Here is a 25,953-nt window from a genome sequence, read left to right on the forward strand (position 1 = left end):
TTGATGCGCTGGGTTTTGTTGTTGCAGGAATTTGGTGTGGAAATACGAGATCGAAAGGGCACAAAGAACCAATTAGCTGACCATCTATCAAGGCTGGAAAATCACGACCATGTGGAGGAGGGTGGCCAAATTAAAGAAGTATTTCCTGATGAGCAACTTTTTGCTATCACCCAAGACTATCACCCATGGTACGCGGACTATGTGAATTATCTGGTGAGCAGGGTACTTCCTCCTGAAATTGAATCTGAAGCTAGAAGAGGTTTCTACATGATGTGAATTTCTACTATTGGGATGAGCCATATTTGTACAAGCAGTGTGCTAACCAAATGATGAGGAGATGCATACCTGAAAAGGAGGTCGAACTAGTATTGTATGATTGTCATGCATCACCCTATGGGGGCCATCATGGAGGCGATAGAACAACTGCAAAGGTATTACAATTCAGTTAATTTTGGCCAACATTATTCAAGGACGCCCATGCATTTGTTAAGAAGTGTGACCAGAGTCAGAGAACAAAAACAATCACAAAGAGGCATAAGATGCCTTTGAAGAACATCCTCGAGGTCGAGATTTTTGATGTGTGGGGGATAGATTTTATGGGACCATTCCCATTGTCCAGAGGAAACAAGTACATTTTGCTAGAAGTTGACTACGTGTCAAAATGGGTAGAGTCGATTGCATTGCCAACGAATGATGCCATGGTGGTAGTCGCGTTTGTAAAAAAGAACATATTTTCGAGATTCGGGATTCCACGTGCTTTGATTAGTGATTAAGGGACACACTTTTGTAATCAGTTGTTGAATAACCTTCTAGATAAATATGGAGTCCGCCATAGAGTTGCGACGACATATCATCCTCAAACAAGTGGACAAGTTGAGGTGTCTAATAGAGAAATAAAACAAATCTTAGAGAAGACGGTGAGTGTGAATAGAAAAGATTGGGCTGCAAAGTTAGATGATGCCTTGTGGGCATATAGAGCTGCACACAAAACTCCAATTGGGGCGTCGCCGTATATGTTAGTTTATGGGAAGGCATGTCGCTTGTATGTTGAACTTGAACACAAAGCATATTGGGCCATTAAGAAGTTAAATATGGACCTTGAAGCCGCGGGCAAGAAAAGACTCTTGCAATTGAATGAGTTAGATGAGTTCAGACTGCACTCCTATAAAGATGCTAAGCTTTACAAAGAAAAGACAAAAAGATGGCATGACAAGCATATCAAACTGCGTCACTTCGAGCCAGACCAACAAGTATTATTGTTCAATTCTAGACTAAAGCTATTTTCTGGGAAGTTAAAATCGAGATGGTCAGGCCCGTTTGAGGTAGTGAGAGTCACTCCTTATGGTGCAATTGAGCTGCTAGCTTTGAATGGTGAAAGAAATTTTTTGGTGAATGGACACAGAGTAAAGCATTATTAGGGAGGAATAATTGATCGTGAGAAGACCAAGGTTGCACTCGCTAATGAGTAAGCAAGATTCTGAGTCGTGTCGCGACGTTAAATCAGGCGCTTGTTGGGAGGCAACCCATCTTTACTGCTTTCGTTTATTTCTATTTTTTTTCTTATGATTGTTGTAGTATTTGTTTTTGTTTTGTAGGATTATAAGCATAGGAGGCAAAGCCATTGGAAGAGTGCAAAATCGAGTTACATGGTGAGAACTAAGTGTGGGGTGCCACACAAAGGACCATGCTTGAGGGAAGTCTGAGTACCCGTGAACCGCTATTGCTTCGGCCTTTGGCCTTTCATGGAGTTTCTTGTCCACCCTCATTATTGTTTTGCTTTATTTGTGCATTGGGGACACTGCACTCTTTTAAGTGTGGGGTGAGAGAATTCTCTAAATAATTAGTAATAGGATGTTAGAAAAATGTTAACTTCTTATTTTTGTTTTAGTAGTTGTGTAGTATTTTAGTAGCTATGAAAAAAAAACAAAAATCGAAAAAAAGTAGAAAAAATGGACTTCTCCTGACGATGGATCTCGTTCGACAGGTTTCTTGAGGGATTTAAGTTGAAAGAAAGAAAAGACAAAAAGATTTTCTTTTGTTGGGTAGTGTAATAATTCCCCCTTAGTTTTTCTTTGTGCCGCGGTTCTTTTTCAAGGGTTTTGTTTGAACCTGGTGTAGTTAGTTTTATTTTTTAGGAGTAGGAGCCACTGTGAGATGAATTAAATTGGAGCAATATCTCTTGACTTTGTTATGCCTTGAGAATAGTGAGTACTTTGGTTGTGACGCTTAGGCTCAGTTTTTGACTCTTGTATAAGTACCTTAAATTGCATGATCTTAAATTTGCTTAACTGCTTTGACTAAAGTGTCTTGATGAGTACGATCCTGAGTGAGTTATGTGCCATATGTGTGTGAGGTTTGTGTGTTATTCTGTGCATTGCATTTGATGTCTAGAACTTGCCCCGTGTATTTGCAAAACGAAATAGTAGCGTTGTTCAGTCTTGGAAGTGATATAAGCGTTTCTTTCTTGAGCCAAATATATATAGTTTACCAGCCTAATTGTTATGTATCGCAGTTAACCTTTTGAGCCTGTAATCCTATTTCTTTGGCAAGCACATCACAAGCCTTACCCATTTGTTTGAATTAACCATCTATTTGAACCTTTTAACCTCTCATGAGCACTTGAATTGTTATGAACTTTGTAAAAGTTAAAGTGTGGGGTGGTTGGTTTGGCTTTTGAGTGGAACTAATGAAATAAGGAAAAAGGTGCACTGTTTTAAAAAAAATAATAAGAGCCACTTGAATTGAAAAAGAAAAGAAAAATATAGTTGTATTGTTGTGAAAAATATTCCTTAACAGTGGTGACTGTTGATGTAATTGTGCTTAAAGAAGTATGGAGTTATATACATTGATGTGAAGGTAGAGTTATGGTTTGACATAAGTGTGGGGTTTAAATGTTAAAGTGTGTGTATTAAAGTGCTTAGGGAGGTGTAGTCACTATTATATTCAAATGTATCCTATCCAACCCGCAGCCTACATTACAACCAATTAAAGTCCTACTTGATCCTAGACTGAATGAACTAGATTAATAGAGTAGTACGGGCAAGCCTATGGTGCATATTTTATGGCATATGAATGTTATTTCTGAGAGTAAAGAATTCTTTCTATCTTGAGTTCCTAATTGTTCTTAAATTTTATTGTGTATGGAAAAACTCTCTTTTGTTATGTGAGGGCACTTGATTCATGAAGGAAAGGTAATGTCATTGACCTCTATGTTAGAGTAAGTGAGTGAATTGTGAATAATGCATGGTACTTGCGAGTCAAATTTTGAGGTGAAGATGTTACACTCTTGTGCTTAGTCTATTTTAAAAATTCTTGGTGTGATGAGTTAGAAGAATTGTTTATAAAAGCCGTGTCTATATAAAGTGTAGTTTGATTGTTCGAGGACGAGCAATGTTTAAGTGTGGGGTAGTGATGTTTGGCTATAATTCCATATTTTTAGTGCATTACTTATCTTACATTTTGGGGCTTTAATGCTAAACTATACTATATTTGTGCTTAATTGAGTTTATTTTATGTGTAGGTATGTTGAAGACGAAATTGGGAGCAAAGTAGAGATTTTATGTGTATTTTATACACTACAAGAACGGAGCTATGATTATTTGATTATTGAATATATAAGGAATAAAGTTTAACATTACAAAGGAAATCAAAACAAAGAAAGGAGAACAACTGAAAAAGAACCTAAAGCAAGAAACGAGAATGAGAAAAGAGTTTGAAAAGTTAGGCAGCAAAAATTGAATTGAAGCTAAGCAGTTGGGCGATGCGAGAATATTTGCTCGCTATAGAGCATGCGACACGAGGATTAAAGCTCGCTATGGAGCTGGCGACGGGCAGGCTAAAGCGAGGAGGAGCTCGCGTCAGAGGTTGCGGTGCACAGTGTGTAGCGAGGTGAAGCTCGCGTTTTGCCTCGCGAGGCGAGGCCCGTGGCAAGCGTGTTCCGGATTTTTAAAGCCTACTTTGTCTCCTATTTGGTTTTGGACTTGGTTATTTCGTCTAGGTCTCTTCCCTACACATATAAATAGTCATAAAATATCATATTTCAGGAGTTTGGTGACTGGAGGCAAGGACATCACGTGGACAACTTTTGGAGGAGAAAATCATAGAGTTCTTCATCCCTTTATCTTTTCCTTGTAATTTATTTATGCAAAATACTTGGATGATTGTTACTACGAACATGAGTGGCTAAAACCCATAATTCCGGGGTTATGATTTAGCCATGAATATTGTTGTTTTACGTTGACTTAACCTTGATTATAATTTACTAATATATGGTTGTTTCTTCAATTCTGTGATTGATTGCTTAATTGTCTGGCCATCAGTTAAGTTCTATTTACTATATATGCTATGCTTGGGAAAGCCATGTTTAGATTAGAGAAGAATTGAAGAGAGCATGATCTTAACTCTTGGGGGGTGGGGGGGTGGAGGGGATTTGTGGTTAGGATAGGAATATACCTAGTCACTATGCTTAATTAAATATCATAATCTTAATGCGTTCTTAATAGATTGATTTCATAGGAATATATGCATTAATCTATTTTGAATAGGTGAGTAGTACTTTGGGAGAAGGCTATGAGAGCAATTGTTCGATTAATTAGCAACCATGAGTGAATTTTATGAAAGGGAGAGTTAACTAGAATACAATAGGATTGGTGAATCGATCACAACCCTGGAATATTTGTCTCTACTGAATACACCACAATTATTTTGCTACTTGATTATTTAGTTACTCATTCGAATTATAGTTTAGTATAATCACATTCTTGAACTCGATTTTAGCTTGACTGAATAACAATCTTGGTGATTTTAGTGGGTAGTTGATAAAGTCTCCGTGGGTTCGACACTCGACTTATCATTTTATTACTTGTACAACTATGTATACTTGCGTGTGCGTTTGGGAGCAACAAGAGGATTCCGAGTATATATTCATTGGTGGGTCATTTTGCGCATACTTATTGGTAGTTTAATCGTTCTCTGAAAATCTAGTCTCGTTGACTTCTTTTCGGAAAAGGAGGGATTAAAAATCCAAAGAACATGTCTTATAACACTTTTTACTTTTGATTAAACAAAAAGGGAGGCAAAAGGGCAGTCCGGTTGTAATACCTCATATTAAATAAGGAATAGTTAAATAACTTGCAAAAAGAAGAAGAAAGAAAATAACAATAAAATAAAGAAGGAAGGCAATCAAGTAGGCCTTAGCCCATCTGCTTCAAAGGGACGAAGCCAGAAAAGGGTTTGAAAACAAAAAAATCCCTTTAGCCAACCACATCTCAAGCGGGAAAAGAAAGAAAATGTTTCTACTGTTTCTTAGCGCCGAATACCGTGTTTCACTTCGTCATCGGCATATATTCTTGAGCCTTAACAATAAACTCCAGGTAATTACATGCAGTTCTTTTTCTTTTGATACAATATTATTATATATTCATGATTCCTTATGGGACTGAGTAGAGAAGATATTGGGATTGGATTTGTAAGGTCCCATAAGGAGTTTAACCAAAATACTTGGGGTTTCATGGTGCCAAGATAGATTCTTGCGTTACCATAGATTCAGACTTTTTGGATTGAACAGTACCCTACGGACTGAGAGGAAAATATTTCGCAAAAGAACGTATTTCTGCGGCCCATTATGCGGCCGCATAATCACTCTACGGACCGCATAATGGCCGCAAAGTGAAGCAGTAAGTTTGGCCAACTTGAGGTCAGTTTTGCGGTCGATTATGCGACCGCATAATTGATATGTGGATCGCATCTCGATCGCATAATTCCTCTTGAGTTTTTGCGGAGGGAGTTCTGCGGTGCATTATACGACGGTAGAATGAGTATGCGGACCGCATACTGGTCACATACCTGGGCCGTAAGTCCAGGCCCTGAGGGCCATTTCTGCGGTCACTTTGCGGACCGCATAACCATTATGCGGTCGCATATGCGACCGCAGACCTGTATCGGGACACCATTTTTTTTAATTTAAAACCCGACCCCCATTCCGTTAAAACACCCATTTAGTCCATTTTGAAGCTCATTTCTTATATTTCTAGTGTGAGAGAGAGAGGGTTTCAGAGGGAGGGCCTAATTTTCATCAATTGATCTTCAACCATCACTCAAGGCTTGGAAATACTCAAGTAGAGCACCAAATTCTTGATCCAAAAAGGTAAGATTTCATCACCCCAACTCTTAATTTCAAACATAGCTATAATGGGGTACTAGGGCAATACTTCATGGGTATGAGAGTGGTTCATCTTGCATGCATGTGATAAAGAGTGTGGGAAAATTGAAGAGTGAACTAGAACTATGAACATTTTCCTAATTTTGGGTTCAATTTGTATATTTCTAAAATAGATTGAGGTTGCTAAAGGTTCCGGATAATTGTAGACTCTAAAGAAGCGCAATTGAGGTATGTGTGGCTAACTCTTTTCTTCCTAGAATCGAACTCTTGGTGTCCGAATAATTGGTGTAAGTTTCGACTTGATCTTACTAGAATTGTTTGCCTTAATGTGTTGGGTTGAAAGATTCATGTTCCCTAATTATTTTAGATATTTACCATGCCATCATGCTATTTGAGAACGTAACTATGATTTTTCCAAGCTCCTTCCCTTATGTGTTCAATGCCTTATGTGATGGTGCTTATCGACATGAATGATGACGTTATTTGAACCAATAAAAAGGGAAAGACTTGAATTGTAAAATGTGCCCAAGTGTCAAGAACTATTTAATAAATGAGGCTGTTTGTGTCATGTAATGAAAGATGGGAAAGATATGTGAATTAAGTGGACAGTTGAAAGAGGTTATGTCTCAAGTGAGATGGCTTAGCCGATCGGGCCGAGATCAGACGCCATGCTGTACACATGGTGGCATTTGTATTGGGATTATTGAATTACATTGTGCATATGGATATGTCTCACTTGAGATGGCTTAGCCGGTCGGGCCGAGACCGGACTCCGTGTAAAAATACGGTGGCATTGTGAGTTGTGGCTTTGGCACTAAAGATTATTAATCTAAAAAGATGGAAAGATTGAATTGGAAACTATGTGACCCTTACTTGGTGTTTTCTTTGTATTTCTATGAAACTCTTATTGATTATTATGACTGCCTTCTCTTTGTTTCACTGTTCATTCTGCTAAGATTGGTGTTTGCCTTACATACTAGTACTATTCGACAGTACTAACGTCCCTTTTGCCGGGGCGCTATATCTTTGAATGGATGTAGGTGGTTCCATCGCAGATAGTGCCGATCGCAGATAGGTGGTGCTCTCCTTCTCTCCTCACAGCAGTCTTGGTGAGCCTCATTTCTCCCAGGGGTCATGTAGTCCTTCTTTTGTATAATTTTTCATATTTTGAGGTATAGCCGGGGCCTTGTTGCCGGCATTGTCATGTTGCTCTTTTGTACTCTTAGAGGCTCCATAGACGTTTATGTGGGTCATGTATGTATGTATGTATGTTGGGGTGGTCGTTGGATCGAGTTGTATTTTGGGAACTCAACTATGGCATAATATATATAAGGAAAAATAAACTAGCAACGTTTATATATATTTATATAACTGATCCCCCCTGTTTTACAAATGGTGATGCGATCCCTTTTTGGATTATGAATGAGTCGGGTAGGAAAGGTTTAATAGGCTTGGTCGACTAGGTTCACTCGGTTGAGCGCCGGTCGCGCTCCCCGAGGTTGGGACGTGACAGGATTAAGAGTTTAAAAGATAAAGTTAAAGGAATTAGGAAAGGGATAAGCGCCACATTTAAACTTTTGTAGAATAAGAAGATGACTAAAATCCCTAAAGAAAGAAAAGGTTGGATTAGAGAAACAAAAGAAGCCTAAAGCTTCACCAACGTGAAAGAAAACAAATTGAGAAAATAAAAAGCTTTGATCATAAAAGCTTTGTCAACTAGGTTCGGTGAAGTTTGTAGTTGCTCTCAGTGAAAATACTCCACAACTTAGAACAAAAAAATCAATTTCTCCTTCTTTAGAATTTGCTTGAGATATTTTCCATAGTGTATGCTTTCATTGAGTACAAAAAAAAATAAATTTAAATACCAATTAAGAAGGAATATCATGGACAATAATTGTAATGACCCGACCGGTTGTTTTGAGTATTACAACCCTGTTCCCCAATTTACTGCTCAATTTATGCTTCACAGTCATTTTAAGACTTACCGGGTTAGTTGGTTTAGGTCCGGAAGGAATTCGGAGTGAAATAAGACACTTAGTCTCATAATTGAAAAATTAAGTTAGAAAAGTGGACCGGATATGGACGTATGCGTAAATGACATTGGATTCGAATTCTGATAATTCCAATAGCTCCGTATGGTGATTTTGGAGTTAGGAGCGTATCCAGAAGAATTTTTGGAGGTCCATAGAGGAATTAGACTTGAAATCCCGAAAGTTGAATTTTTGGGAAGTTTGACCGAGGGGTTGACTTTTTGATATCAGGGTCGAAATTCAATTCTGAAAATTTTAATAGGTATATTATGTCATTTATGACTTGTGTGCAAAAATTTGAGGTCAATCAGACGTGATTTGATAGGTTTCGGCGTTATTTGTAGAAATTAGAAATTTCAAAGTTCAATAGGCTTGAATTGGGGCGTAATTCATGGTTTTAGCGTTGTTTGAGGTGATTTGAGGATTCGACTAAGTTCGTATGATGTTTTAGGACTTGTTGGTATATTTGATTGAGGTCCCGAGGGCGGGTGAGTTTCCGATGGTTAACAGATCAAAAATTGAACTACAACAGCTGTTGCAATTTCCTTCTGTTGGAAATTTCTTCTGCCAGAAATCGAGCTCAGAAGTGAGCCCAAATCGAGCCCAGGGTCTAGGGCCACGATCGAAGCCATGATCGAGCCCAGGGTCGAGGGCCACGATCGAAGGCAAGGTCAAAGACATGATCGAAGGCCAGGGTCGAGGGCCTAGGATCGAGGCCAAGATCGAAGGCCAAGATCGAGGCAGTACCGAGGTTGTCTGGGCAGAATTATAAAAATAGAGACTTCGTCCCATTCGCCATTTTTGACAAATTGGAGCTTGATGAGAGGCGATTTTTGATATATTTTCAAGGAAAACTTAAGGTAAGTCCCTTGTGATCATCTACTCCATAATATTGAATTATCATCGAATAATCCGACTAGATTACATGATTTTGAGGTGTAAATCGGAGATTGAAACTTAGAAATTTGGAAATAAGATTTGTAGATTTGAGGGTCGAGTTGAGGTCGGATTTTGGTAAAATTGATATGGGTAAACTCGTGGTTGAATGGGCTTACGGATTTTGTAACTTTTGTCGGGTTCCGAGATGTGGGCCCCACTGGCAATTTTTGAGCTAAATTTAGGATGTTTATGAAAAACAATTAGTATTTTCTTATGGAATTAATTCCAATAAATTTTATTGACTGAAACGAATTATTTGTGACTAGATTCGAGGCATTCAGAGGCCGATTTGCGAGGCAAAGGCATAGCAGAGTAAAGAATTTCACGTTCTGAGGTAAGTAACAGTTTTAAATCTGGTCCTGAGGGTATTAAACCCCGGATTTTGGTATCATGTGATTATTTTGGAGGTGACGCACATGCTAGGTGACGGGCGTGTGGGCGTGCACCGAGGGGATTGTGACTTGGTCCGTCCCGAAAAACTTTAAAGTTGAATAATTTGTTGTTAGCTATATGCTCTCTATGTGTTGATAAAAATTTGACTGTAAATCATGTTAAAGATCATGCTTAGGCTATGTGATAGTACTGTTGGGACCCACAAAGGTCGCGTACTTGTTGAATTGCCTGCTAAATGCTATATGTACTCAGTCTCAGTTTTTACTTGCACATTTTATCTCAGTCTCTGTTATTATTATTGATACATCATATCATTGTTTTTTGGGTTGATTTCATGATTAATGAGAGCCTGGGAGACTGGAGAGATTTATGACTGAGAGAGGCCGAGGGCCTGATTGTGAGATATTGATATCATAGCATGTGAGTTGGCCATGCAGATCCTTATATTATACTATAGCACATGAGTTGGCCGTGCAGATCCTTATATTATACTATAGCACGTGAGTTGGCCGTGCGGATCTAGATATTTATATTATAGCACGTGAGTTGTCCGTGTAAATTATAGCGTTTGGGCTATAGGAGCCCCTCCGGAGTCTGTACACCCCCAGTGAGCGCGGGTACCCATTGAGAGTGAGTGATGAGGGCTGGGAGCCTAGTGAGTGATTGGTGTCATAAGAGGTTGTACTTGATTTTCATTTGTTGTTGCACTTAGTTGCTATTTGTCATTGTTGTGAAATCTCTGAAAGATTGTTGATATACGGATTACATGAACATGAATTGTATAAAAATTGATTTGACATTAAATTGCCAGATTTGATAGCATGTCTATTCTTTGCTGGAATTACTGGAAATGAACCATAACTGTGTAGCTCGTTACTATCTTCAGTTCCTTATTTATTATTGTTACTTGCTGAGTTGGTTGTACTCATACTACACCCTACACTTCGTGTGCAGATCTAGGTATTCCCGGACATAGCAGGTGTTGATCCTTTCGTGCGGTTGATTTTCAGGAGATTTTGAGGTAGCTGCCATGTTCCGCAGACCTTGTCTCTCTTTCTCTATCTCCTTGTTTACTGTATTTGGTCTCAGACTATTATAGATCATATTTTCCAGACTTGTATTCATATTAGATGCTCATGTACTCAGTGACACCGGGTTTTGGGAGTATTTATATTTGTACTTGTGAGATTTTCTTCCGCTGAAATTAATCATTATGTTTTCGTATTTAAAAGATATGTGATTTATTGAGATTGTCGGCTTGCCTTGTACTGAAATAGGCGCCATCACGACAGGCTAGGTTTTGGGTCGTGACAAGTTGGTATTAGAGCCTGGGTTACGTAGGTCTCACAAGTCATGAGAAGGTTTAGTAGAGTCTTGTGGATCGATACAGAGACGTCTATACTTATCTTCGAGAGGCTGCAGAACACTTAGGAAAATTTTCCTTCTTGTATTCTATCGTGCAAAATTGTTTCAGCTGGAAACATAACTCTTTGAATTCCTTTCATGCATTTCGTATGCCCACATGAGTGCTCGGTATCAGCTGTGCATCGCCAGGGTGTGATTCTACGAACGATGTTTGAGATGTGTATTCCATATTTTGGTGATGGGCCAGTCTGGAGGACTTGAGGCCAGGTTTAGACCGCAGCTTAGGCTCGGTAGCTTCAGTTGTAACCTGTATATTTGGACTCATATGTCCGATAATGTCCCTACAAGTGAAATTTGTGGCTCGATGAGCGGTGGAATGGTTTTGTGATGAGTATGATGTAACTGCGGGATGTGCTAAGACGATTTGAATGTTCTTTTATTCTAGCTCAGTATATGATTTCGAGACTGTGCACGGGTTGCTACGATGGCTATGCGTTGTTATCGCACAATATTAGTGTAATGGTAAGGCGCTCGTTATGTGTTGAGGCGGTGAATGGCTCGAAGAGAGGATATATCAGTACATGATTAATGGGTTCAACAATTAATTCAAGCGGAGGAAAGGCAGTCGGACTATAGATGTCCAAGTTGGTTGTTAAAGTTATAAGACTTGGTATTTGCGAGCATGGTCGAATTTTCATTGTGATGCTGTATCGCCGTCCTTGTTTGAACGCATTATGGTCCTCTGGTGTTACGGTCTTCCTGGATTTTGCCTTCGGGGCAGGGTGTTATGAAATGGTGCATACTGGGTGGTTGCCAGAGATAGCTGTGTGCGGAGGTTTAGAATCAAATGAGTATTTCTAATATTGATGGCTCGATAAAGATGATCTTCGTAGAGGCTTAGAGTCGGTAATAATTTATTGGTTCAGGTGCGACAGAGATGCATTTTGATTTGATGCAACGGTTGGGCAGCAAAGTGTGAGGGAAGACATGACGGGAAGTGTTTCACGGTGGTTGAAGTACTAGCAGGTCAAGTAGGAGAAGTAGAGGTTGCGAAGTTGCTTAAAGGAGATGGTTTAACCGAAATAAGAGTGGCAGATTAGCATATGAATTATGCGGTAGGGTAGCCGCGTGCCTTGAGAAAGTGTTGAACGATTTGGAATCGTGATAGAATTTGATTTGGCCTACGGACTTTATTTGGAGTGAGGGTTACTGTACGAAGAAAGATTGAATATGGTAGAAAGGATTTTGTTTGAAATAAAGAGGGATGTGAAGATCTGATTATCGTTTCAGGAGCAATATGACTTGAGCTTGGAAGGTATTATTGAACTTTCAGTTGATGTCAAAAGGGAAAGTGCAGACTTATACAAATGGTGGGCGAGCATTAGCTCAGGAGAATTTGCTGATTACGTAGTTGTTGCACCCAGTGCAACATCGTTGGAAGATGTCGGTAAGGAATTCCACTGGTGAGTTATCTCCTGTGAGTGGTTAGCGGCGGCATGATGTTGATGAAACTTTTGCGAGGAATATCACTTGCGACCTGGTAAGAGGTCAAGTATGTGATTGTAGCTGGTGATTCAGAATGTTCATGAAAAGTTTAACAAAAGACTTCGAGAAGTTTGGCGGGTTAACGGTGCGAGATCTTGGTAATTGAGAAGGAGAAATCCTTGCGGGTTCTAATTTTATATAATTGCAGCTTAAGGCTAAGTGGGGGAGCCTGCTATTGACAATTTGATTTCATGGTTATGTGTTAAATTTTTGTTTTGGTCGGAGGCATACTTGTAGATCAGTTATGACTTGCAGAGATGGAGATCGAGGATGACTCGAGTAAGGAAATTCCTGAATATGGGTTATAAGGCACTTTATAGGAATATGAAAAGTTTGGAATGATTAAGTTGTTATTTTGAACGATGTAGTGCATACGAAGTATGAATCTGGTTGGTCGTGTTAAGGCAGGGTTACTTATTTGAGTGTTGACTGTGTTAAAGGAGCACATGTCTCTCAGTCCGTTTGGGGCGGAGTAAATTAGATTTGAGCAGAATGGATGACTATCGAGAGGGTTCTAATGTATTCAAAATGTATATGTGAAAATTGAAAGTTTTTCGAATTTGTATATCACTAGAATCAGTTACTTACATTGGATGGTATCGGGACGTGCGGTAATTCTGTTTGACTATGGATTCTACATTTCAGTATAAGAAAGGAAAGAGGAATAATTTTTAAATTCGCATAGGGTATTTTCAAAGTGGGTGTTTCGGTTGTGGTATTTATAGGGGTAATTATGAAGTGGTGAGACTCTACAGATGTTTTGGTGGTAATATTCTTGGGTTTGGTGACCTACGTGGTTTGGTCAAGTTAGAGGAATTTAGTTCTAATAACTTGGTTATGTGCAGATGGATTTCAAAGTGTTCTTGATGGTTTCTACCATGGTTTGAACCGGATATTTTCTACTGGTGTGGGAAACGTGTTGTGTATTGTGATTTTTTCCTGGAAGGAAGCAAGAGGAAGATTTCTAATTAACCAGGTATGTAATTTTCTGGTGACTCAGAGTTGATAATGGGATTCTTGTGCTTGTCACATGATGGCATAATAGATGTGGTGTGTTGTGCGGGATTAGGATTTACATGTACAAGGTGGCAGTTCAGTCTTGAAGAGAAGGTAACGAATGTTGGACAACATGGTCAGTTTCAAATATTTCGATGAATGTTATAACTGCTCGGTAATTCCTGATCAGAGTGTGCATTTCAGAAGGCGCGTTGTGTTTTCACTTATGGATGTTCATCGGTATTGCAGTACTCACGTGGTTGATAGGCTGTTGATATTCAAATTATTGCTATGTGGCACAGAAGAATTATGAAAGTATTCCTCATGGGATTATCGTGAATGGAAGATGTGTTGGTCATTTTAGTGCTGGAGTTGGGATCAGTTACGGTGATTCATGTGTTCGATGAATTTGGAGACTGGGAGTTCTCGAAAGTATATTGTTTCGGGGTTACGACCCTATTTGAGGTGACTATTTTATTTAAAACTCGGTGGAGGCACTAGTTGCGTTAATTATTTGTGATAGCTATGCGCTATGAGTGCGCATATATGTGAGGTTTGAGCCCATGTGCGGTCAATAGAGCAAGTACTCATACTTGGAAGAATGCTAAGGCTATTATATGCCTAGAGTTGACTGTTAAGTGTAAAGTTATAACATTTTATGTATTCGTAACTTTGTTAAGAACCATCTGGGCTATACTTGAGGTTACAAAGAAGATGATTCCCTACATAAACGGGATAAAAAAAACATCTGATTTGAAGTGTGATAGCAGACTTTGCACGTGCTTACACTATGGCGTGCTATTTCTACCAATCCATGAGCATGAGAATCTTATTTCATTATCATATACAAGTGTACTTGTTTAATTGCTCCTGTATGATATGCTGGGACTGGAGGCCTATGACCATGCCAGGCGATTCATATTATTGGCACGTGAGTTGTCCGTGCCGTGTGTGAGAATTCTATTTCTATAATAATTTATCTGATCTATTAATTTCCTTCCTCTACAATTGTGTACATGTACCTACGATTATCCTCTTCACGAAATTTGAGGAGTTGGTTGTAACATTGCGGTTGTGGTGGTGCTTGTTGAACTTGCAATACGGTTCTCTTCCTTGAGACATCTCCTATATTTGGGTACACAGATTGCGCAGTTATGGCTTGAGTTATATTGATGTGGCGTGTCTGTGGGATAGTTGTGTTTAATAATATAAAGTCATTGGACCTAGAATGGGTACTATCAGGCTTGATTATGGTATATTCGGGAGAATAATATTGAAAGTCGGCTTAAGAGAGGATTATGGTTATGGCTGGATACAACTTGTTCAGGCTTATACAGTGAGTAGATGTGAGGTTCGGGTCTTGAAAAGAATTCTGGATGTTAGAAATTTGGCTCCTTTTTTGGGCTAAGGTTAAATTAATAATTTTCAGTTATGTTGTGTGGTCAGGCCTATATAGAATAGGGGACGTGAGATCACCCCTGGGTATGTGCGTGGTAAGGTGGAATAGAGATTTAAAGGTTAAGAATAACTCTTGGCACGTTCGAGGACGAATGTATATTTAAGTGGGGGAGAATATAACGACCCGATCAGTCGTTTTGAGTATTACAGTCCCGTTCCCCCATTTACTGCTCAATTTATACTTCACAGTCATTTTAAGACTTACCGGGTTAGTTGGTTCGGGTCCGGAAGGAATTCGGAGTGAAATGAGACAATTAGTCTCATAATTGAAAAATTAAGTTAGAAAAGTGGATCGGATATGGACCAATATGTAAACGACCTCAGATTCGAATTGTGATAATTCCAATAGCTCCGTATGATAATTTTGGACTTAGGAGCGTGTCTAGAAGAATTTTTGGAGGTCCATAGAGGAATTAGACTTGAAATGCCGAAAGTTGAATTTTTGGGAAGTTTGACCGAGGGGTTGACTTTTTGATATCGGGGTCGAAATCCGATTCTGAAAATTTTAATAGGTATGTTATGTCATTTATGATTTGTGTGCTAAAATTTAAGGTCAATCGGACGTGATTTGATAGGTTTCAGCGTTATTTGTAAAAATTAGAAATTTCAAAGTTCAATAGGCTTGAATTGGGGCGTAATTCATAGTTTTAGCTTTGTTTGAGGTGATTTGAGGATTCGACTAAGTTCATATGATGTTTTAAGACTTGTTGGTATATTTGGTTGAGGTCCCGAGGGCTTCGGGTGAGTTTCGGATGGTCAACGGATAAAAAATTAAACTACAACAGCTGCTGCAATTTCCTTCTGTTGGAAATTTCTTCTACCAGAAATCGAGCCCAGAAGTGAGCCCAAATCGAGCCCAGGGTTGAGGGCCATGATCGAGCCCAGGGTCGAGGGCCACGATCGAAGGCAGGGTCGAAGACATGATCGAAGGCCAGGGTCGAGGGCCTAGGATCGAGGGCCTGGATCGAGGCCAAGATCGAAGGCCAAGATCGAGGCAGAACCGAGGTTGTCTGGGCAGAATTATAAAAATAGGGACTTCGTCCCATTCGCCATTTTTGACAAATTGGAGCTTGAGGAGAGGCGATTTTTGATATATTTTTAAGGAAAACTTGAGGTAAGTCCCTTGTGATCATTTCTACTCCATAATATTGAATTATCGTCGAATAATCTGACTAGATTACATGATTTTGAGGTGTAAATCGGAGATTGGAACTTAGAAATTTAGTTAGGATTTGTAGATTTGAGGGTCGAGTTGAGGTCGGATTTTGGTAAAATTGATATGGGTAGACTCGTGGTTGAATGGGCTTTCGAATTTTATAACTTTTGTCGGGTTCCGAGATGCGGGTCCCACGGGCGATTTTTGAGCTAAATTTCAGATTTTTATGAAAAACAATTAGTATTTTCTTATGGAATTGATTCCAATAAATTTTATTGACTGAAATAAATTATTTGTGACTAGATTCGAGGAATTCAGAGGCCGATTTGCGAGGCAAAGGCATAGTAGAGTAAAGAATTTCACGCTCTGAGGTAAGTAACAGTTTTAAATCTGGTCTTGAGGGTATTAAACCCTGAATTTTGGTATCATGTGATTATTTTGGAGGTAACGCACATGCTAGGTGACGGACGTGTGGGCGTGCACCGAGGGGATTGTGACTTGGTCCGTCCCGAAAAACTGTAAAGTTGAATAATTTGTTGTTAGCTATATGCTTTCTATATGTTGATAAAAATTTGACTGTAAATCATGTTAGAGATCATGCTTAGGTTATGTGATAGTATTGTTGGGACCTACAGAGGTCGCGTACTAATTGAATTGCCTGTAATCTATATGTACTCAGTCTCAGTTTTTACTTGCACATTTTTTCTCAGTCTCTGTTATTATTATTGATACATCATATCATTGTTGTTTGGATTGATTTCATGATTAATGAGAGCCCGGGAGACTGGAGAGATTTATGACTGAGAGAGGCCGATGGCCTGATTGTGAGATATTGATATCATATCACGTGAGTTGGCCGTACAGATCCTTATATTATACTATAGCACGTGAGTTGGCCGTGTGGATCATTATATTATACTATAGCACGTGAGTTGGCCGTGCAGATCCAGATATTTATATTATGGCACGTGAGTTGTCAGTGCAGATTATAACGCTTGTGCTGTAGGAGCCCCTCCGGAGTCTGTACACCCCCAGTGAGCACGGGTACCCATTGAGAGTGAGTGATGAGGGTTGGGAGCCAAGGGAGTGATGAGGGTTGGGAGCCTAGTGAGTGATTGTTGTCATAAGAGGTTGTACTTGATTTTCATTTGTTGTTGTACTTAGTTGCTATTTGTCATTGTTGTGAAATCTCTGAAAGATTGTTGATATACGAATTACATGAACAGGAACTGTATAAAAATTGATTTGACATTAAACTGCCAGATTTGATAGCATGTCTATTCTTTGCTGGAATTACTGGAAATGAACCATAACTGTGTAGCTCGTTACTATCTTCAGTTCATTATTTATTATTGTTACTTGCTGAGTTGGTTGTACTCATACTAAACCCTGCACTTCGTGTGCAGATCTAGGTGTTCCCGAACATAGCAGGTGTTGATCCTTTTGTGCGGTTGATTTTCAGGAGATTTTGAGGTAGCTGCCGTGTTCCGCAGACCTTGTCTCCCATTCTCTATCTCCTTGTTTACTGTATTTTGTCTCTGAATATTATAGACCATATTTTTCAGACTTGTATTCATATTAGATGCTCATGTACTTAGTGACACTGGATTTTGGGAGTATTTATATTTGTACTTGTGAGATTTTCTTCCGCTGAAATTAATCATTATATTTTCGTATTTAAAAGATATGTGATTTATAGAGATTGTCGGCTTGCCTAGTACTGAGATAGGAGCCATAATGACGGGTTAGGTTTTGGGTCGTGACAATAATATTATCTGATTTTTGTCGTATTCATATGATTAAGGAGACCAAATAGTACAATGAATAGACTATATGAATGACCTTTGTTTCGAAGATTTTGGATTCGCTTAAGTTAACTGTAGTATGGGCAAACAAAAAATTTTGACTAATTGAGAACTAAACATGTCATCCCGAGAGGTGGGTATTCAAATTTAGTTATGAATTAACCCAAAAAAGAAAATTAATACGAGATCAATATGATGTGATCAATAGATTGATTGAAGGAAGCCGTAAGGATTGCTCGAGGTGACGAGTTTGGTATTTCGGCACGAGTACTGTGAGTAGTAATCTTACCGCAATTTGTATTTTTATAACCTGCATAGTTTATACTATATTTTTGAAAATAAAAGGTGTTACTGAATGTTTGAAATTGCATGTGGGACAAGTCCTTTACTTGATATGGTACTGAATAGTTTACTTGAGATGTTTACAGTTATTTAAAAGGTTCTCACTGTTACTAGATATGTTTTATTGTCACTTGAGATATGATTACCGTTACCGAAATTTGGATTACATAATTTGATAAGAATTGAAATGCCCCGTACTATTTTGAAAATGCTTCCATGTGAAGATTTACTGTTTACAAAGAAAAGTATGAATGGGAGGAGACTTTGAAGGATCCCATAGCTAACGACGGGTTCATTAGACCTGGTGCACCTTGTATTTACCGATTACTGAGTACAGTTATAACCCTCGCTAGTGGGAAGGTAGAACTAGCATACAGTTACAGTTTTCCCTCGAGTAGGGACCTACAATTATATTTGACTCCTTTTATGAAGGGGTCCACACAGTGATACAAATTACATGATCATTTTCTTTGAAACCTCCCAAACATAAAGATTTGCTACGAGACAGCGTTTACCGAGTTTATTACCGAATTGTTAATTGATTTTTATTTACATGAAACACAAGATGAAACAAATTATTTGTTACTGTTTCTGAAAGGGCATTTTTATAATATTTTCGGGTTAATATGCATGTTTTCTGACTTGTCCTCAATTAAAAACGATTGCGGTTAAGTATTATTACTCACTGAGCTAGCGACTCACTCCCCGCTATTTTTTTACAGAGGTAGTAGTTGACACGAGCGAGGATTTCGTTAATTAGAGTACACGAGTTGCTAGTTCCTGGTGAGCCCTGCACTTGCTCGCGTGGGCAAAGAGTTTATTTATTGTTATTGTCTTTTCTTTTGAACTCTTAGAGTCACTTCATAGTTATTCTTATTGGTGTCATGATGATTCATTCGTTATATTGAACTATTACTAGTATTGCACTTTCTCTCCATATTTTTGAGATGGGTTTAGTATTATTATGTTGGTAATGGTATTGTTGGTGAAAATTCATTTTGGTTAGTTGATGAAGATTGTGACTGATTTGGATGAATATTGGTTGGTTGTTAATTGTTTATGAGACAAAAAAACTTTTGGATAGTTCTAAAATAGGGAAAACTCTGTCCGATTTTCTGTAAAATACCGATGAGGCTTACTTGGGGACACTTGCTCCTAAGCGTCGGTCATGATCCTAAATTGGGTCGTGATACCGGTGCACAAAGTATCTTGCGTTCAAGCAGGGTTCTGAGAAAGGCCGCACCCCAAGGGGGTGTGATGTAGACAACCTACTCTGATGCAAGCATCAATGACTAATTCCACTACTGGTACCCGTGACTGTCACTTTTGATTAAACAGAAAAGCAAATTTTGATCTGTAAGCATAACTGATGCCACCAAAAAGCAGAAGAAAAACTTTTAAAAATGAAGCGCAACAAGGAGACAAATGACACTTTTATTCTGCTTTTGCCGCATGCAAGGAAATAGCCATATCACAAACCTTTTCCATTTATTAAATACCACCAACCAATAAATAAATAATATTTATTATCTTTGAACAGAACCAATACAGCATATCAATCTAGTTGTTTACTCAAATAGGAAAGTGCCACTTGTAAAAAAACAAAACTTAAAGCGTCATAAAGTCACTGAATTTTGACCCTTTGTGTAACCCAATCCTCAATAGAGGGGCTATCTAACTTTACTAAGGGCACTTTGAACCTCTAGAAATACCCTAAACTCTAGTAGGAAAAGCCAGCCAAAGAGCCAACTACTCATCTTGAAAGGTCAAAAATAATTAAATAGATATAGCCTTATCGGATATCTTAGAAAATACATTATCCATTCTCCCCCGCTCTCCCCAGGCGGAGCTAAAGTGCCGGAAGCAAATACGGCCGAACCCAATAGTTTTGATTAGAACCCTATATTTATCTTAAAATTTTTATTGAATATGTATAAATTATTAATTTAGAACCCAATAACTTCAAACGATTAGGATCTCGAACTCATAAATTTGAAATCATGGCTGAGCCTCTGCCCCTTCCCCCCTTTTTTTTTTTAATTTATTTGCCATTTATGGACTTGTAAGGCAGAGCATATAAACCATTGGTTTCAATGTTCAGTGGTTCTTCCCCACTGTCATCAAAGAAAGACAGGTCAAAAATAGAAGATAATCAGGCAGGATTCCAAATAAAAACTACATTTGCCTGTCGTCAAGCTGAAAAGCTCCTAAAAATTTCTTGCTTCTGCAGATAACATACTGATCCAGCTGTGGCTCAGGAACTACAACACACAAGCAGAGAAACCGTTACTTCACTACAAATGTATATCCTGGAAGTCTTTATATCTGAGATGTCTAAAATGCTAAGAAAATAAGCTGATATCATGAGTACAAGAATTTGCACCACCCCTTAAACTAACTCACAATCAGATTGCAGGGTTGGCAATTCATTAGAGCATTTATATTGCTGCACCGCGTTCATAAACAATTTAAATCACTTAGCAACAAACCTTCTACTATTTCAAAATGCTCTCTTTACGGCATAACCATTTATCTTCCCAGAACTCTTTTAGCTCATTTTCAACACACACGGAGATGTATAAAACAAGCATATAGCAGAAGAGACTAGAAAAATTATCTTATTCAATCTGTACGGAGTAGGGCAAGCTTACCCATGTCATCTGCCAATCTTAGCGAAGATTGCTTCAAATGGGACTTGAAACCTTGAGGCAACTTTGAGAGAACAGATTGATCTAGATGTTGCTCCATATCGTCAATACACCTATCATCACAGGTAATCAACATCACAAACTTGGTATGCATTGGACACTTAGAATAAGGAAAAAACAGATCTACCTTTCAGCAAAATTCTGCTCTTGTTTAGATAGACGATTCCGTAAGTCAGTAGTTCATGTATGTGAAATGCATAATTTTCAATCTGCAGTCAAACGTTAATTACAAAATGAATGAAGATGGGATACGCTACATCGACACAATGAGAAACTATGCTCGGGCTCTCTGAAAATGTTGCCAGGTACGTGTCAGATCCACCCAAAGCAGTGCATTTTTGGAGGATCCGCCACGGGTGCGACAATATTTTGGAGAGTTCCCGCAACATAGCTGAGAGATGAGATCCTATCACACACAAACAGAAAAAACATTGCTTTAACAACACTTTCAGTAACTTAAAGAACTATTCAAAACTACAAGTGGTTGGTAGACTGAGGTATCTCTCCAGCATCACGACTAGCTCTTTCCAGAATATGAACTTTGCCTTTATCAAAGACACAATAAGATACTACAATTCACGGCTACCTTTTGGAGACGGGTTCTCAAATATGATCTCAATAGAAACAGAGTTCTATCCAAGTCCATCTGGTACATAAACACAGTGAGTGGATCAACACCATTTTTTGAAAATTCCTCCACTGTTTCTTCCTGAAGAGCAAAAATTAAGAAGCATCAGCAATGCGATATATTATTGTAAACAATGAAGTCACATAAATTAATAATGAGTAACCTAAGACGAGAAACTACAGCGAAAGTAAATTCACAAAAATGAAAAATATACCAGAAGACATAAATGAAACTTTCAGCATTATCAAATGAAACATAGATTTGGACTGTTCCCGTTTGGACATAAAATTTGGTTGAAGTTTTTTTCAAAAAAATTTCACTTTTTTCCGAAATCAGCGTTTCTTCATAAAATTTTCAATTTTCACTTGAAGATACATTTTAAAATTTTTTGAAAATTTGAAAAACTCCAAAAAACTATTTTTCAAAATTTTCACTCAAATCACTCACAAAAATTCATAAACAACCCAAACTGAAATTTATGTCCAAACACAACTCTAAATTTCAAATACCATTTTCACTTAAAAATTTTTTTCACCATTTTTTTTAATTTTACAATTCTTATGTCCAAACGCCTACTTAGAAGAGTTTTACAATCCACTTCAGTAACTATGACAACAATTAGTACCCCAATACTGAAGATATTTTTTTTTTTAGGAAATAAAATCTTTACATTAAATGAACTCATAGGGTGAAGTTTTATAGCTGAAGTACAAATAAGAGCTCCCGTCAGATACATTTCTCAATCATAACATCAAGATTACCTAAGCGGTGCTACTAAACAATTGTTCCCCAATCTCATTAACAATTAAAGCTTCTGCAATGATTTCAACAATGTCCTATGTTAAGTAGTTAGTCATGTACAATGTCTCACATCGAGAATTAGATACTTATTATTATTATGTAATCACTGTATATAAATAGGGTATTGTACAATACTTTAGATAATTAATAATATTTTGTCCGTGCATTCTCACATGGTATCAAAGTATTAGTGAGAAACATGTCGTTGTGCATCATTCCGGCGACAAAGGGAAGAAAGACCTCTTCGTCATGCAATTTTTCGGCGACTTAGAAGGCTGTCTGTAAGTAAATCACTTTCTGTTGGTGCTGTGCAACACCACCACAAGACTCTTCAGGCTCCGGCGACCAAACCCAAGTCAACCCCACTGGAAAACACACATCCACGTACCGGAAAAGGAAGAAATTTTCAGGCGAGATCTGACCCATGCGCTGGCGCGTGAGCCCTGTTCTGACTAGATTTTGAAAAAGTTCCAGTTGAACCGTCGAATCACCTAGTAATTCTGAGTCTATCCATAACTTTTTCTTTTTGTTTCGATCACTTTGAGATTTTCCGGCAACTACACTGACTTTCCGACGGCTACAGTGATTTTTCCTACGAAACTTCTTTTGGACAGATTACTCAGGAGGTTATTCCGAGTCTTTTCATTTAAGTTTAAATCAAAATCCGACCATTATATTTTTTCGGCATGAACAATGGTTTTTCCGACATAAACAGTAATTTCTAGAAAAGTTCTGCTTTTTCCGGCGCAACATTATAATGGCATTCGTATCAAAAGCCTTTAACTCACAATCCGTTGGATCTAATTTATTGAATCCAATCCAAATGGTTTCTTTACAGGATTATATTGAGTTCCTTCAGTACAAAGCATGTAAATAGACATTTTCAGGGATAGCTTCCGTTATTCAAACAGATAGTAGCGTGACTTGTTTCTCCCAATCTTCAACCTCTGAGTTTTGGGTCATTGATTCAGGTGCATCTCATCATATTTCTAGTAACAAATCTCTTTTCACTACTATTTCATGTTCTAAATCTCTCCCAATAGTCACAATGGCCAACGGGTCTCAAACCATGGCAACTGGAATAGGTCAAAGCAAGTCCACTTCCTTCCTTACCTTTAGATTCAGTTCTTTATGTTCCCGGTAGTCCTTTTAATCTCACAGCCGTTAATCGATTAGCCAAATCACTTAAATGCTCTGTTTTATTTCTTGATGACCTTGTTTTTATACAGAAACGCAGTACATGGCGGATCATTGGTACCGGGCGTGAATCAGATGGACTTTATTACCTTATCCTTGCAAAATCATGTGGACTCACATCTTGTCTTCCTTCAACAACTTGTCCTGTTACCGATTCACCAGATTTATTGCATAAACGGTTGGGACATCTCAGTTTGTCAAAACTTCAAAAAATGATACCTGGTTTATCTCAGTTGTCCACTATAGACTGTGAGTCATGTCACCTCGGTAAGCATACCCGCTCTTATTTCCCTCGGCGTCTTGATAATCGAGCAGTCACCTTTTACTTTAGTCGATTAAGATGTTTGGGGTCCTAGTCGGGTCAGTTCTACCTTAAGATTCCACTACTTTATCAGTTTCATTGATGATTATTTCAGGTGCACTTGGATATTTTTGATGAAAATTCGATCTGAGCTGTTTTCTATTTTTTAGACCTTCCATGCTGAAATTCAAAATCAATTTGGGGTTTCTATCCTCACATTTCGTAGTGATAATGCCCTAGAGTATTTGTCTTTCCCATTTCAGCAGTTTATGAAGTCTCATGGGATTATTCATCAAACATCTTGTCCGTACACATCTCAACAAAATGGGGTAGATAAAAAAAAGAATAGACATCTTATTGAAACTGCTCGTACCCTACTCATACAATCTCATGTTCCGTTGCGTTTTTGGGGGGATGCAGTTCTTACATCTTGCTATCTTATTAATCGTATGCCATCTTCAGCTATCCAGAATCAAGTTCCATTCTCTGTCCTGTTTTTCCACTTACCTTTATTCTCTCTTCCACCCCGTGTCTTTGGAAGTACGTATTTTGTTCATAACCTTCCTCCAAGAAAAGATAAGTTAGCTCCTCGTGATCTTAAGTGCGTATTTCTAGGTTACTCGAGAACACAAAAGTATACTTCATAGGTTCAAGTAATCACTTAGATATTTCTGAGGTGCTACCAATTTTATCTTTTGGAGATTCAGTCACTATCTCTTATTCATCTTCCGCTACAACTCCAGCTCCACCACTTATAGCTCCAATTGCAGCTCCACCACCTATAGCTCCAGTTCCACCACCTAGTCCAGTTCAACTTTCTGTAGCTCCACCACTCTTGACTTATCATCGTCGTCCACGTCCAGCATCAGGCCCAGGTGATTCACGTCTTGCATAAGATTATGCACCTACTGCGGACTTGTCTCCTCTTAGTCAACCAATTGTACTCCGCAAAGGTGTATGATCCATACTTAATCCTAATCCTCATTATGTCGGTTTAAGTTATCATCGTCTGTCATCACCTCATTATGCTTTTATATCATCTTTGTCAATTGTTTCTATCCCTAAGTCTACAGGTGAGGCACTATCTCATCAAGGATGGCGACATGCTATGATTGACGAGATGTCTGCTTTTTATGCGAGTGACACTTAGGAGCTTGTTCCTCTTCCTTCAGGTAAGTCTACTGTTGGTTGTCGTTGGGTTTATGCAGTCAAAGTCGGCCCAGATAGCCAGGTTGATCGGCTTAAGACTCATCTTGTTGCAAAAGGATATACTCAGATTTTTGGGCTTGATTATAGTGATACTTTCTCTCCCGTGGCTAAAGTAGCATTTGTTCGTCTCTTTTTGTCCATGGTTGATGTACGTCATTGGCCTCTTTATCAGTTAGACATTAAGAATGCTTTTCTCCACAGTGATCTTGAGGAAGAAGTTTATATGGAGCAACCACCTGGTTTTGTTGCTTAGGGGGAGTTTAATGGTTGTGTGTGCAGATTGCGCATGTCACTATATGAATTGAAACAGTCCCTTCGAGCTTTGTTTGGTAAGTTCAGCACCATTCTGCTCCTAATCTGTATATTTATCTGGTGGTTTATGTGTATGATATTGTTATTACTGACAATGATCGGGATGGTATTACTAATCTGAAGCGTCATTTCTTTCAGCACTTCCAGACTAAGGATCTGGGTAGATTGAAATATTTTTTAGGTATTGAGGTCGCTCAGTGTAGTTCAGGTATTGTTATTTCACAGCGGAAGTATGCCTTAGACATTCTTGAGAAGGCTGGAATGATGGGATGCAGACCTGTTGACACTTATATGGATCCGAATACTAAGCTTCTGCCCTGATAGGGGGAGCCTCTTAGAGCTCCTACGAGATATAGGAGGTAGGTTGGCAAATTGAATTACCTCACAGTGACTAGACCTGGCATTTCTTTTCCGGTGAGTGTTGTAAGTCAGTTTATAGATTCTCCCTTTGATAGTCACTGGGATGCAGTTGTTCGCATTCTTCGGTATATAAAGTCAACTCCAAGCAAATGATTACTATTCGAGGATCGAGGCCACGAGCAGATTGTTGGGTACACAGATGATGATTGGGCATGATCACCTTCTGATAGACATTCTACGTCTGGATG

The 25,953-nt window shown here is 38.6% G+C and overlaps 1 protein-coding gene and 1 long non-coding RNA gene across 2 annotated transcripts; one reads left to right on the forward strand and one right to left on the reverse strand.

Annotated features, from left to right (window-relative positions):
- The first annotated feature begins 539 nt into the window (after positions 1–539).
- Positions 540–12,354, forward strand: LOC138894878 (uncharacterized). The gene is made up of 4 exons (XM_070179612.1): positions 540–704; positions 795–1,403; positions 1,596–1,649; positions 12,178–12,354. Exons 1-4 carry the CDS (start codon positions 540–542, stop codon positions 12,352–12,354), a joined length of 1,005 nt encoding a protein of 334 aa, XP_070035713.1.
- Positions 12,355–20,354: 8,000 nt separating this feature from the next.
- LOC104112076 (uncharacterized) lies at positions 20,355–21,719 on the reverse strand. Its single transcript, XR_011409211.1, has 4 exons — positions 21,484–21,719; positions 21,025–21,106; positions 20,841–20,950; positions 20,355–20,450 (listed from the first exon to the last, which is right to left on the reverse strand). It is a non-coding gene; the product is annotated as an uncharacterized lncRNA (long non-coding RNA).
- Positions 21,720–25,953: the final 4,234 nt, after the last annotated feature.

The sequence above is a fragment of the Nicotiana tomentosiformis genome, chromosome 6 (genome assembly GCF_000390325.3).
Source record: "Nicotiana tomentosiformis chromosome 6, ASM39032v3, whole genome shotgun sequence".
In the NCBI taxonomy this organism is placed as follows: Eukaryota; Viridiplantae; Streptophyta; class Magnoliopsida; order Solanales; family Solanaceae; genus Nicotiana; species Nicotiana tomentosiformis.